Raw genomic sequence first — 15,216 nt, 5'->3', positions numbered from 1 at the left:
TGATCATTAGATAAATGCAAATTAAAACCACAATGAGATACCATCTCATGCCTGTGAGAATGGCTGTTACTAAAAAGTCAGTAAACAACAGATGCTGGTGAGATTGTTGAGAAATGCTTTTACACTGTTGGTGGAAGTGTAAATTAGTTTAACCGTTGTGGGAGATAGTGTGGTGATTCCTCAAAGACCTAGAGCAGTAATACCATATGAGCCAGCAATCCCGTTACTGGGTATATAACAAAAGGAATATAACTCATTCTGTTACAAAGATACATGTACATGTATGTTCACTGTATCACTGTTCACAGTAGCAAAGATATGGAATCAACCTAAATGCCCATCAATGATAGACTGGATAAAGAAAATGTGGTATCTGTACACCATGGAATACTGTGCAGCCATAAAAAGGAATGAGATCATACCCTTTGCAGGGGCATGGATGGAGTTGGAAGCCACTATCCTCAGTGACCTAATGCAGGAACAGAAAACCAAACACCACCTATTCTCACTTATAAGTCAGAGCTGAATGATTAGAACACATAGACACAGGTAGGGGAACAACACACACTGGGGCCTGTTGGGGGTGAGGGAGGGAGAGCATCAAGAGGAATAGCTAAGGGATGCTGGGCTTAATATGTAAGGTGATGGGATGATCTTCACAGCAAACCACCATGGCACACGTTTTCTTATGTAATAAACCTGTACATCTTGCACATGTACCCCTGTACTTAAAAAAACAACAACTATGAGTCCTGATCATAGAATGTTCAATTTATATTCATTCCCTACCCACCCCCACTGCCTCCCCCGCCTTTTTTTTTTAAATAGACGGAGTCTCACTCTGTTGCCCAGGCTGGAGTGCAGTGGTGCAATCTCGGCTCACTGCATCCTCCACCTCTCGGGTTCAAGCAATTCTCCTGCCTCAACTTTCCGAGTAGCTGGGACTACAGGCGCACGCCACTACCCAGGCTAAGTTTTTGTATTTTAGTAGAGTTGGGGTTTCACTGTATTGCCCAGGCTGGTCTTGAAGTCCTGAGCTCAAGCAGTCTGCCTGCCTCAGCCTCCCAAAGTCCTAGGATTACAGGTGTGATCCACTGTGCCTGGCCTCATTCCTCTTTTAATGATACCTTGAAATACAGTTTAGGTCTTCCTGAAAAAATGAGGATCCAGGCCACTTAGTTCAGCTTAGATCCAAGGGGAGCCATTAAGATCCCACCCTTCCTTAACAACATTCATTCTCAGGGAAATGATATCTGGACACAGGAAGTATCATCTCATTAGGCCAAGGGCTGGACAGTGGAGGTACTAGTGCCTTTGTGCAAGATGTAGTAAATGTGCTTCTTTGCTTTTATACACATTTAGAGTTTTCAATGTGGTTAAGTGTATATAAGCAGATTAGGGAGGAGAACATTTCTCTAAGTCACAAATCCTATTATGTGACAATGTCTTAAAAGGAACTTTTTTTTTTTTTGAAATGGAGTTTTACTCTTGTTGCCCAGGCTGGAGTGCAGTGACAAGATCTCGGCTCACTGAAACCTCCACCTCCCTGGTTCAAGCGATTCTCCTGCCTCAGCTTCCTGAGTAGCTGGGATTACAGGCATGTGCCACTACGCCCAGCTAATTTTGTATTTTTAGTAGAGATGGGGTTTCACCATGTTGGCCAGGATGGTCTCGATCTCCTGACCTCGTGATCTGCCTGCCTCGGCCTCTCAGGAAAAGGAACTTTTTAAACCTACATAGCTACATAGTAGAGCTTACATTATATATTATTAAATGTTAATATACTTTGTTCTGTTTTCCTCATTAGACAAGAATAGTTATCACCAATATTGTGGTATCGATAATTATTACCTGCAAGAAGTATAATTTATCAACAGTTACTGGAGTATGTTCCATGTGTCAGACCACTTCCAGGCATTGTGGATACAGCAGTCAAGAGAGTTACTGTTCCTCCCTTTGTTGTACTTGTGGGTGTATTGAGGGAGCAAGCAATATAGTGTAGTCACTGCTAAAATTAAAATATGGGTATGGAGATGCCACAGAAGCATATAAAAAGGAAGTATTACTAGGGTATATGGTTTGAGAAAAGCCACCTAAATATGTAAGCTCAGGAGCTGAAGGGTGTAGAGAAACATTTTTATACGTAGTTTTATTTTACTTTAATAAAAATTGTATCATACTTTGTTTGTGTGTTTATATAAAATGCATAATACTTTGTCTTTTTTACTTAATTTTGTGTATGTATGTAGAGATCTTATTGTCTTCAGAAGAACCTTATGAATGTTCATTTGTGTCTGTGCCTTTTTCTAGGATGGAATTATGAAAGCAAGATTGCTGAATGTAGGGTTTGTGCATTTTAAATTTGATAAACGTTGCCAAATTTACCATCTAAAATGGCTCTATTTTGATGCTTAATATCTCTATTAAAAGGAGAATTTATGCAAATTGATAATAGAAATTTTACTGAATGGACTCTTCACATAAGGGAAAAATGCAAAGTTTCAAAAAAAATAAGATGTTAAACATCACTAGCAATCAAACAAATGCTTATTAAAGTACGAAGCTGTTTTCTCATAATAAGCTAGTAGTTAAAGATAATAAAACTACCCCATGCAGGGAAAGCTACAGTATAACTTCAGCTCTCAACCTTGCAGATAGTGTTGTAAAATCATTTTGGCAAATGATTTCCTTAAATGAAATCGGGGTAATATGGTGAGAAAGAGTTGAAAAGAAAATGGATATTGGAGTCTTGGTGTCCAAGAAATTCATCTTAAGTTGTAATATCAGATCACTCGGGGAATATTTTCCTATTATATACACTGATATTTTGCCCTTTCTATCATGCTTCTACCCTTACTGAGAATTATATGTCATTAAAATAAAAAAGGATGCCTTTTAGCAGCACTTTCCTCCTTAATATATAACATACAATGTTTTTATTGATTTTAGGTTGTTTAAAGTAGAGTTTTTATACCCTGCTCTATGGTTTTATTCTAATTAGGATTGGAAATGATGGTTCTGGTATCAATCAGTGTGTTCTCAGAAATAGAGATATATTATCTACAAGAAGTAAAAGGTGATATTCTGTTACATCATTTCTAGCATCAACCAGTTTTGCAGAGTAGCTTAGTTTGTTTTGTTACATAAGTATATTTTGTAATTAAGCCAGTGTAGACACTTTGGGCTACTACCTTGCTTATGATTTTATTCTTTCCCTGATGTGGCACCTAGTGGTTTCCCTGATGTGTCTTAACCAGTTAATTGCCCAAAATAGTGGTAGTAGTGATGGTGGTACAGGACTGGGGATAGGGACAGCAATAATAATAGCAGACACTTACATAAGCTTAGTATGTGCTTTGTGCTATAATCTTTTTTATATGAAATAATTCCCATAATCACAACAAACCTAAAAGGTAAGTACCGTTTTAATCTCCATTTTACAGATGAGAAAATTGAAGCAGGGAGAGTTTAAGTTGCCCAAGGTCACACTGCTGTAAGTACCATGGCAGGTACTCAGACTACTCAGTCTGATGTTACAGTGTTTTTATAATAATTACATCACATTACTGTAGTTAATAAAAAGGACTTCAGGTTTTGTGCTTGTGAGTCTTGTTGAAATATCTGATATTTATGTCGTATCAAAAACTCATTTTAATATATTAGTTATATTTAAGGAAGATAATATAAATACATAGTACCTATTTAATCTTCAGTCAGTGTTTTCCAATATGCATCAAATAATGAGAATCCCCTTCATAATTTATCACATGGTGGTAAAAAATTCTTCTCCCGCTACCCAGAGGCTCTGCTTTACTTAATGGTGGTTACAAAAGCTTCCTTGCCCCCACTTACCACTCCTAGGCCCAAATAAACAGAACAAGAAAAATGAGAATTATTTCTCTGGGGATTACTAATTTGCATCAAATTGGACAACTCCCTCTGACAACATCATTGTAGCTCCTACAAGAACTATCATAAGACAGGGCACAGTGTCCTTTGTCCCATTTGTGTAAAATATTTGAGAGCATATATATATTTTGTTTGTTTGTTTTTAAAGGGATATATATAGTAAGCAATGTATGTTTTAGGGGAGAAGAACAAGCTAGTGGAGAGGAGATGGGAGAGTCTCTTTGTGATTTGAATGCTTTACAAACTCATGCATTTTCTAATTTAAGAAATAACGAACAAAATTGCTTTCAAGAGGTTGAGTTTTAATGCTGAACTTTTGGATTTTGTCTGAAGGAACTATAAGTAATTGTCTCTTGAGGTTGCTGTTGCATTTATTCTGAAAGTATTGTTCTCTTAGTTCATTTATTGTTGCTGTAACAGAATACCTTAGACAGGGTAGTTTATAAAGAAAAGGTATTTATTTGGCTCATAATTCTGGTGGCTGGAAAGTTCAAGATTGGGCATCGGCGTCTGATGAGGGCCTCAGGCTGCTTCAGCTAAGTGGCGGAAAGCAAAAGGGGAGCCAGTGCAGGGGTTTGTTGGTGGGTAGGTTCCAGGCTCTTTTTGACTGCCAGTTCTTCTGGGAACTAATAGAGTGAAAATCCACTCACCCCCAAAGGAGGGCATTAATTTATTCATAAGGGATCTGACGTCATGACCCAAACACCACCCACGAGGCCCCACCTACCAATATTGCCACATTGGGGAACAAATTTCACTGAACAAGATGGTCACTGAGTGAACATACTGTGTCATTCAGTCTCCAGAATAGTGTTCTATAGAAGAAACCGCTCTTAAAGTTTGATGCCAGAATAACACTTTTATTGAGGTTCTCTTTTGTCTCTATTTGAAGCTATGTGCCAGTTTTTCTTTCTCAATATAGTGTCAAAAGCTTTGAGCAAGGTTTTATATATAATCACATATTATGTATACTTTCATCATATTTGCTTTTCTCTTTTATCACTTTACTAAACCTTATTTTTAGTGTATGTGAACTTCTGTTAAGCCACTTCAAAACCAATAGCAAATAATTGTTCCTTGATCTTTTTTCTAATGTTGTTAGTTTTCCAATGTTGTTAAATTGTAGGAAATAGAAGGGAAATGGAGGGGGAAATACAGAAAATGTATAATTTCACTTGGCTCTAACACTACACTACTGGTGCTATATTAGTAATGTGGACCTTGAGGTATAGGTTGTGGCAGTGGCAGTTACTCGAATTGGGACAGCTGTACCACATAGATGACCATTGCATTTCATAACATTGTGTGAGAGAGAGTTCGGACCACATTTCTCCTCTGTTTTGCTATATTTTCTCAAAGTATAACTTCTACTTCTAGTTATCTTTGTATTCTAACCATAGACACACATCTAAGGACATTGAATGAGTGAGTTAGTCACAGGTTTCTATCAGGAAGCTCTTGGATAAACATAAATTGTGGTTAAGTTTATAGATGTACCCATGTTCTTTGTTCTTTTTCCAATTAAAAGAGAAATGATTTAAATAATTGAAATGGGTAAACAATAAGGAACTACAAAAACATCTATTTCTTAATTAACGGTCATTTTCAGTAGCCTTTATCTTACTGTAATTTGTTGATAAGGTTTTAGATTCCCCCTTTCCTCTGTCTGCCTTTCCCAAAAGTACACCCCAAACGAACTTTTGACTACTTATTCTTGAATAAATGTAATCTCTTAATATTGACTGACTGGAATTAGTTTGAAGAGATAAAATTTTTATTATTTTGAGTCTTTTTTGTGGAGAACTGCAGAATACATTGATTTAGTTCATCACATTTAAGGTGTAGTAGTGTGGTATTGCAATACATCTTCTTCTTTTTTTTTTTCTTTTTTTTATTTTATTATACTTTAAGTTTTAGGGTACATGTGCACATTGTGCAGGTTAGTTACATATGTATACATGTGCCATGCTGGTGTTTTTTTGTTTGTTTGTTTTTTTGTTTTGAGACGGAGTCTCGCTTTGTTGCCCAGGCTGGAGTGCAATAGCGTGATCTCCACTCACTGCAACCCCCGCCTCCCGGGTTCAAGTGATTCTCCTGCCTCAGCCTCCCAAGTAGTTGGGATTACAGGCGCCTACCACCATGCCTGGCTAATTTTTGTATTTTTAGTAGAGACAGGGTTTGCCATGTTGGTCAGGCTGTTCTCGAACTCCTGACCTCCGGTTATCTGCCCACCTTGGCCTCCCAAAGTGCTGGGATTACAGGCATGAGCCACCACACCCGACCTGCAGTATGACATTTTAAAGTGTTTCTTTTTAGTAAAAGATTGATCCTCAAACTGGGTTTTACAAATGTAGCAGGTAAGAGGTAGTGGCTGTCAAATGTTCAAAGTTGTGTTTTGTTTTGGTTTGGTTTGGTTTTGCTTTCAAAGGGCACACAAACCAGTCCGATTTGAAAAACACAACTTTACAATAAATGAAGGAAACCTGTTCTCTATGAATATCCCAATTGTAACAATTAGGTCTCACCACAGGACAAGTTGCTACCACAGATTAGTCACATGTGAACAGCAAACTGTCTTTACGAACATAAAGAGGCATTCTAAGTTGTAGCAGACGCCTGCTCTACGAGACATTAATGGAGTAAAATCCTGGAGTATTACAGATAAGCAGTTAGAGTGATGAACAAGGGCTTTATGGTTTGTATAAACAGAAATATAAACAATTTTGTATTTTTCTCAATTATATGTAATTAGTTAAGGTTTCAGGGTAACAAAGTATTGTGTCCCTTTTTTTACAAGCTTATGCTAATGAGGCTAGGCTTCAGTATGTATATTCTGAGATTGATGAAAAATGTCTTAACACAAAGAACGGCAAAGAGAATGAACTGCAAAAAGAATTGTGTTTCAGATGTAAACACACATAGTCTAGAAAGTGTTTTTTTACATGTTCAATTTTGAATAGGAGAACGTCTTTCCCCAATTCCCAGCATTTCCTGCTCTGTTCCTTCAAAAGCTTTAGAATTTCTTCTTGAATTATCCTTTTTTTTTGTAAATGTCAATTTGAAATTTTAGCTAAAAATAGTATCATTTATTTTTCCTAATATGAAAATACCGAGATACATTTCAGGTGACACTCTTTGTGCTTTAACTTTATTATATTATACTTTTCAAAAAACAATATGCTGTGAGAATACTTTTGTACTTGAATACATTTTTATTTTGTAATTGAAAGCCACCATCCTTGACATAAATATAACTTGATATTTGAGACTATGCTTTATGTGTGTGAGCGTGCATTCGTGCATGTGAATTGATGGGAGAGAAGGGAACATAAAAAATGTTGAAGAGGAAGTGGGTGGAACTAACTGATTTGTTGTAGAGTCCCAAGGGGCAGGTATAATCTGCAAGCTGTCAGATTCCATTATGGGGACTGTTGCCATCAATCAGAACTGACATTTGTATATCAGAGGTTAGTATAACTAATTATATGTATGTTTATGGAATGTAAACCATGTGGCATTTTAGATTTAATCTTTAAATTAAAACATTCGTATAATTTATAAGCTTATCGGTTGACTGAGTATGTGATTATGTATTTTAGAAAGGAAGACAGTATTTCTTAAATCTTGCAAGCTGTTGCCTGGTCTACACCTATAGTGTTAGAATGTGATTTGTAACAATTCCAGGCTATTTTCACCACAGAAGATGTACTAGGCAAGCATTCTTGAAGGTTGCTCTTTAGCTTAGTTAATAGATTCCTAACATTTTTCAACTAAATGTACCATATTTTATCAATTGTAAGATACATTTTGAAAATATACTTGGTAGTGGCATTTGTTTTGTTTTGTTTTGTTTTCAGAGATGGAGTCTTGCCCTGTCTCCCAGGCTGGAGTGCAGTGGCATGATCACAGCTCAGCGCAGCCTGGAACTCCTGGGCTCAAGCAATCCTCCCACTTCAGCCCCCTGTAAGACTACAGGCGTGTGCAACCACATCCAGTTAATTTTTTTTTTCTGGAGGCGAGGTCTCACCATACTGCACAGGCTGGTGTCAAACTCCTGACCTCAAGTCATCTTCCCACTTTGGCCTCCCAAAGTGCTGGGATTACAGGTGTGAGCCACTGCACACAGCCCAGTGGTATTTTTTCACCTTCTTAGTGACAATAAAATATGGTATAGCTGGAATCAATGGCTCCTGAGATTTGATGATATATAATATACTATTGGATTTTAGTGGCTATGTTTTGATATTTTATCATTCTGGTTTTAAAAAAGTCACATATGTGATTACACAGTTTGCTCCTGGTTTTCTACAGTCTAAGTACTAAAAATTTCAAAATCAATTTTAAATGTTATAAAGACAAGAAAGTATACTTTTATCTTTAAAATTTGTGTATTCCTTTTGATTCAAAACTTTAAATCTACTTTTTAGCCATATGCTTCAAAGTAACAAACTGTTCCAATAGTCAAAATGATAAATTATTTAAAATTCAATATGATATCAATATGACTTGTATAACTTCCCATCAGATATAACAAGATGAGTTAAACATACAGCAGGCTACTTTTATGCATCACATACATTTTTGTGTCTTAAGCCAGATATATATTCTCAATAGTAAAAAATAAAACCTTAGGACTCCATTTTATGTATAATGAAACAATTAAAATTGGAAGGTTTTAAGGATTGAGGTGCATCGTTACCTAGCTAGTTGTTCTTCACTAAAGAAAAACTGAAGCATAGCTTCCAATACACATTTGCTTTGTCAGATCTTTGTTCGAGATCTTCTTCTAGAAGTTTGTTCAAGAAGTTGAAATCTTTCCATAAAATGCCTTCTCTGTTCACACACACATTCTCTCTGCCTTCTTTCTCTGTTCACACACATATTCTCTCTCCCTCCTTATCTCTTTCTCTTCCTCTTAATTTCTCTAGTCCTCTCCCTCTCTTATTTACCCCCTCACACTAGCTCCTTCATTCTAAAATAATGGCTATTTTGATTTTGATTTACTTTTTGCTCTTGTTGTTAAAGTACCAGTCTTTCAGTGAGATTGTTCAGACATCCATAGTTGTATTATCAGCCTTCCCTGATTTGTCTTAGTCATAAATATATCATGGGCAAACTTTGTCAAAAGTTTCAGTATATACAGAAAACTATGTATATACTGTGCCTAGTGCTTTCTCTTCGCTGCCTTCTTGTTGACTTTATCTGATGTGAAAATGAGGTTGAATTGGCATGACTTTTTCTGATGTATTCATGCTATCACCAAGTGCGCTTTCTTCCCTAAATGCTAACATATGCCCCCGTAAACATGGAATATGAGATTAATCATAGGCCATCCGCAGCTCTGGATGCTTTCATTTTTGGGAAGAGACTCCTTGGCAAAGGAGAGAGTGGGAAAGGAGAAGGTAAAAAGTGATTATACTTAATATTATGAATTTTTTTCCATGCTGTTGCACATAGTTTAATAGTTTATTTATTTTTATTGTATAGCATGTATTTTATCCCACTGTATAAATATATTACTTATTATTTATCCATGTTATTGTTGATGGACATTTGGTTTGTTTTTGATTTTGGAGTATTATAAATTATACAGCAATAAAAATTCTTATACACGTCTTTGGGTGCACATATATGTGTGTTTCTGTTGGGTATATAGTATATTAGGAAATGGAATTGCTGGGTCACAACGCATGCATATTTCAGCTTTACTAGATGTTACCAAGCAGTTTTTCAAAGTGGTTGTATAAGTTTATATTCCACCATTACTTTAGGAGAGTTCTAGTTGCTCTACATCCTCTGTAAACTTATCCTCTGTTATTTTCTATCATTCATTCTAACTTTTATGGTAGTTGTATAGTGATGTCACTTCTCTCTGTCTATCTGTCTCTCACTCTCTCTTTATCATTCCCCCCTTCTTTTTTGTGTTTTTTTATTAAATATGAAAAAAATATATTCATTATTTTCAATTAATTGTTTGGCTCATGTGTTAACTGCATATTAAGCACTATAGCATAATTATATACTATAGTTACATTTATATGTGCACCTTAATGTTTATTCCCAAGCTCACATATTGCATTTGTTATGTCTACTTAGACAATTTGATTGTTACTTTTGACACATAGAGAATAATGTTATATTTGCAGATGTTTATCTTTAGGGAAGAAAAAGTTATTTTTAGACTTTCTTTGACTTACAGTCAAATAGAAGAGATACACTGTGTTTTGGCAAATGTGTAAGCCACACTCTTAAGCAGGTATAGAAAATTTTTTTCTCCTTAGAATGATCCCTACTGCCACTTTTCTGTCTGGCCCCCCTCCCCCTCCAAACCACTATTTTGATTTATTTCTCTTCATTCTGGCTCAGTTCTTTGTGAAGCCACGTTAATAACATTAATCATTTTTAATCTTTGTCTCCAATAACTATTTGTAGAGTAAAAATATGAATAAAACATATTTAGACCCTTTTTTGTTGTTGTTGTTGTTGTTGTTGTTACAAACCCAGAACAGAAAGTTCAGATCCATAGCTCCATAGCTCTGGGATCTAACACTGGAGCTGGTCATCTGCCTGTAATTGCTGCCTGGCTGATACAGTAAAAGTTCCTTCTTGAATCTTTGCATTTTCTGTTTCTCAAGGAGCATTAGATTAATTCAATCTAGTAATTTGTAGGGGAAAAAAGAACCAAATGTAAAATGCACAAACTCATTCCTCTCGGAGGCTTTATTACACGAGAGATTTTATGATCTCTCTCATAATTCTTTAGTTCAAAATTCAAAAAATTCCTTTTGGGACAAGTCTGTGAATACGCGGATTTGGGCATGACGTTCTTCATTCAGTGAAGTACTACCTCTGGTATGTTTGATATAGGGCTTGTTGTAGTATTCAATTAGTAGATGATGCAAATCATTAAAAGTTTAGATTAAAATTTTTACTGTGTTTTTCTCTTCTCTTCCCCTCCTCAAGGAGGAATACACTTTACCTAGGATAAACAATAATGGAGTAGTCATTAAACAATTGTAGAAAACTAAATAGTGTAATTTTACTATATACAGCTGTAAGGAAAGTTTTTAATAATAACGTTTAAGATGAGTTGGTTCTGGCAAGTCTTAGGTCCTTTGGTTTTGCTGTCAAATTAATGAGCATTTAAAAATTAAATACACCAAATGTTTGGCATAATCGTGGTTTATAAGCATCTCAACTATGCCATTTTCCCAGTGGACAGGCTAAAGTTGGAACAGTTTAGAATACTGATTTTTATACTGCCAAGGGATTAAGTACATGTACTGAGAGAAATTTAAGTTGACAGTAAAAGTATTGACAGTTAACCCAGGCCCTAATGCAAGAGCAGATGGAAATGTCTTGCATGAGTTCCAAATCATTAAGCAAATGTGACACTTTATTTTCTAGCCATTTTAGTTCAGGGAACTGAAGTAGTAAAATAGTATTATAAATGAAGCCACTTCTTACTGTGCTGAAATTAAAGCATAGAAAACAAAATACTAGAAAGGATTTTAAGATTTGGTGGTACAGGTTGAGCATCTCTAATTTGAAAATCTGAAATCCAAAATGCTTCAGAATCTAGAACTTTCTGAGTGCTGACATGATGCTCCAAGAAAATACTCATTGGAGCATTTGGATTTTGGATTTTCAAATTAGGGATGCTTTCTGATATCTGAAAATTTTGATTTTATAATTTGTTACCACATTTTTTCTCTGCAAATGAATAAGAAAGGGCTGGCATACTGTTCTAAGTTGGTGGTGAGGTAGATGGCCACGTTTGTATTTATTATTGTAATTTAATAATCTACTTTGTACCTCTCCTAATATTTACTAATAACAAGCTAGTTTTATATTTTAATGTGCCATTAATTTAAAATTTAGGAGAATTATGGTGTCTTTTTGTTTTACAACATATGGGCATGTTTTTCAATGAAAAGCATTGTTAGTAAGTGATCTCTGGGTATATTTATGATACTATATCTTGGGTTATTTTTAATCTGTCATCCAAAGTAGATTATCGGTAGAGTGAATTGTTGATTTTTCTTTCTTTCCTTTTAATGCTTTCATCATTTTTTAGTCCCTTTTCAAATAAAGACCATTATCAATATATGCTACTTTAAAAAATAGTGTTCTTACTGTTTTTTTTTTTTACATTGTAAGATACTTTTTTTAAAAATGTGTGTATTTTGTACACTTTGCCCTACAATTCACTGGCAAATTACCTTCAGTAAGCTTAAACTGCCTAGTATCACAGCTTAAAAAGAGTTCTTCTTGAAATGACTATTGTCTATAGTAAATTAGATGTAATTCTAGGCTATTCTAAACACTTTTTATTTGATTTATATAGAGGTGGCCAAAATATTTCTTTCTGAGTATCACAGTTCAATGTTAAATAACCTATGTAACTTTCCCCTTTTAAAATGTGTCTTCTCTTATAGATGCTTGTGACCACACCAGAAAAATGGGATGTAGTGACAAGAAAGAGTGTTGGGGATGTAGCTCTTTCCCAGATTGTAAAGCTCCTTATTCTTGATGAAGTTCATTTGCTGCATGAAGATAGAGGACCAGTATTAGAAAGCATAGTTGCCCGTACTTTACGGCAGGTAAGAGGAAGTTATGTATAAGCTTATATTGAAGGGATAAATATGTTTTTCAACTTAAAATGTAGCATTTTCACTGTAGACCTGTGTTACAAAGCTAAATCTAATATTGACATAATCTTAATATTTTTAAAAGGGGGAATGTACCTGTTGTCCCTAGTTTTAGACCTCACTGGCTATTCATAAATAGCCCAAACCAAAATTGGTAAATTCCTAATGCCAAGAGTCTTAAGATATTTTCTGTTAACCATTCTTTTCATTAAATGAAAAGACAGGATATCTTAGAATATTCATGAGTTTTTAACTGATGTTTTCTGGTAGATTGTACATATATAGAAAATAGATGAACACTTATTTTTTGACCTAATCAAGAACTCTAGTTTCTTGATTCCTCATTTATTGTCTTTTATTCATATTCTCTTGCCTTTATTTTCTTCTGAAATAGCTAAGATTCCATGACTAATCACTTATCTTCTTAATAACTTTAACTGACTTATCCCCTGAGCACCTTGCAAAATTACAACAGTGAATCAATTGAGCCATGTCTGTACTTCCAGCCAGATTGCCGATTACTAGTAGGAAAGATTGCTAGAGATGCTGACTAGTATCAGTAGACGTTCATAGACTGTGATTTAGAGTAGACATTCCTAGACTACATTCACATGGATCCTTGGGATTACCCTGTAACTTCTAAGCAGCTTTTCTTCTGTGTCCCTAATGTGACCCTTTTCAAGCTTCACCAGTTTCCTTTCTCAGTCTTCATCACCCTGTCATGCCGTATTCTTATACAATAGTATTTTGTACTGAAATGGAAATAGAGTCCCTCGTGCTTGAACTCTCTCAGTTTCCATTCCTTTTCCCTCCTCTCCCTAACCAGGAAAATGCCCAGCCCTTCCCACCGCAAGCATACCCTTCATTCCACCCCTTACTCGTTTCTCAGAGGTCCTTTCTCCCCTTGCCTTAGACCCCATTTCTTTCACTCTGTAAGTTACCCCTTTTCTTTCTCCTATGTCTTTAAGTTCTCTCTCAGTGGGCACTGTCTTTTTGACTTAAAAGGATTGCAAAGTCCCTTCTGTCTTTACCAAAAAATTTCCTTAAACCTATCCCTCACCACCACCTAGTGTCTGGAAATATTAATCTCAATTCAATTTCCCTTTTGACTAAACCACTGCAGTCTGGTCATTGCTCAAACATAAGTAATAAAATGTTTTTACCAAGATCACCAGTTACCAGTTCTCAAACCTGTTTTTTTTTTAACTTTTGATTCTACTCATTTTTGATGCTTAATACTACTCATTGTTTCCTCAGTCTTGAAACTCTTTGCTCTTTGACTCTGTGATCCCACGCTGTCCTGGTTACTTTCACTTGTGTGTTTTTTTTGTTTTTTTTTTTGTTTTTTTGTAGCTACTCTTTCTCAGCCTTCCTTGCTTCTTCCCTGTTCTCAATCTGGTAATGTTTATTGTTTATGTTCTCTAAGACTCTGTCACTTGCCATCTTCTCTCTTTATTCTAAATATTTACTGGGGAAAAACACTTCTATGCCCATCTTACCTAAATTATGTATATATAATATGTATATGATGTGTATGCATGTGTGTGTGTGTGTATATATATATATATTATATATATGTGTGATATATATATATATATATATATATATATATATATATATATATATATAAAATTCCCTACTGACTTCTGGCCATATCCAAACCCAGTTGTATATTTCTACTCTGATATCCCATAGACATCTTTTGCCCATAAACATGTCAGAACTCTTGTCATCTTCCCTATATACCTAGATATGGTATCATAATCTACTTGATTCCGAAGCCAAAACCCTGGGAGTCATAGTCAGGCTTTCCCTCTTCCTTAATACTTTCTTCCATCCCAATATCTAATTAGATATCAATTCTTTATATTTTTTTCTAAATACCTCCGATTCAGATTCAAGTGTGGAAATGTAAAGAAGTAGGTACAATAAGTGACATAATGTATTTTTTAAAAGTTCGAAAGTGTTTGTTTTTCATTTTGTAAATTCACCATAAAATTCTAGATGGATTAATGATTTAATTGTTTCAAACAAAGCTCTCAGTTCAATGAAGAAAACATAGGAGAGTTTTTTTTAAAAAAATAATCTTGTTGTTCTATGCAATATGCAAGCTCAAGAAGTTATAAATGAAACCTATGTCACATTTGGATGCATAAATATTTTAAAATTCTGATCAGTAAGACACACCCCTGAAATTTTAAATGTGAGACCAAATAACAAATTATTTGCAACACATAAAACAACTTTTTAATATTATTTATATTTAATAGGTTTCTATAACTAAGAAAAATAATCAACTGGAAGGAACATTTTACAGTAGAAAAAATTATTGAGAAATATTTAAAAGATGCTTAAAAAGAATATGAATCAGTATGAGACATTTCTGTTCTATCACATTAACAAAAATAAAAACGAAATGGAATTTGAAAGCATCTAGCAAAATCAACGCTGTGTTTTCACTTCTATATATCCAACTGTGGAAATAATAGCACAAATTTATAAAGATATAGTAATACCAGTATTCATTGAAGCTCTTTGTTTAATACAAAATATTTTAGTAATATCTTGAATATTCAACAATAGAAGAAATTGTTTAATGAATTATAGTATATTTATGCAATGAATTGCTGCTTTGCAGCCTTTAAAAAAAGTGAGA

The 15,216-nt window shown here is 34.9% G+C and overlaps 1 protein-coding gene across 4 annotated transcripts in view; it reads left to right on the top strand.

Annotated features, from left to right (window-relative positions):
* ASCC3 (activating signal cointegrator 1 complex subunit 3) overlaps window positions 1-15,216 on the top strand; it is a 374,689-nt gene that overhangs the window by 143,618 nt on the left and 215,855 nt on the right. For all 4 annotated transcript variants that reach the window (XM_518652.9, XM_009451715.5, XM_063813310.1 and 1 more), the window contains one exon: window positions 12,348-12,512. In XM_518652.9, coding sequence (XP_518652.6) covers window positions 12,348-12,512 — 165 coding nt within the window. The remainder of the gene's footprint in view (window positions 1-12,347; window positions 12,513-15,216) is intronic.

The sequence above is a fragment of the Pan troglodytes genome, chromosome 5 (assembly GCF_028858775.2).
Source record: "Pan troglodytes isolate AG18354 chromosome 5, NHGRI_mPanTro3-v2.0_pri, whole genome shotgun sequence".
Taxonomy (NCBI): Eukaryota; Metazoa; Chordata; class Mammalia; order Primates; family Hominidae; genus Pan; species Pan troglodytes.
This window is presented reverse-complemented; position numbering and strand designations above follow the sequence as displayed.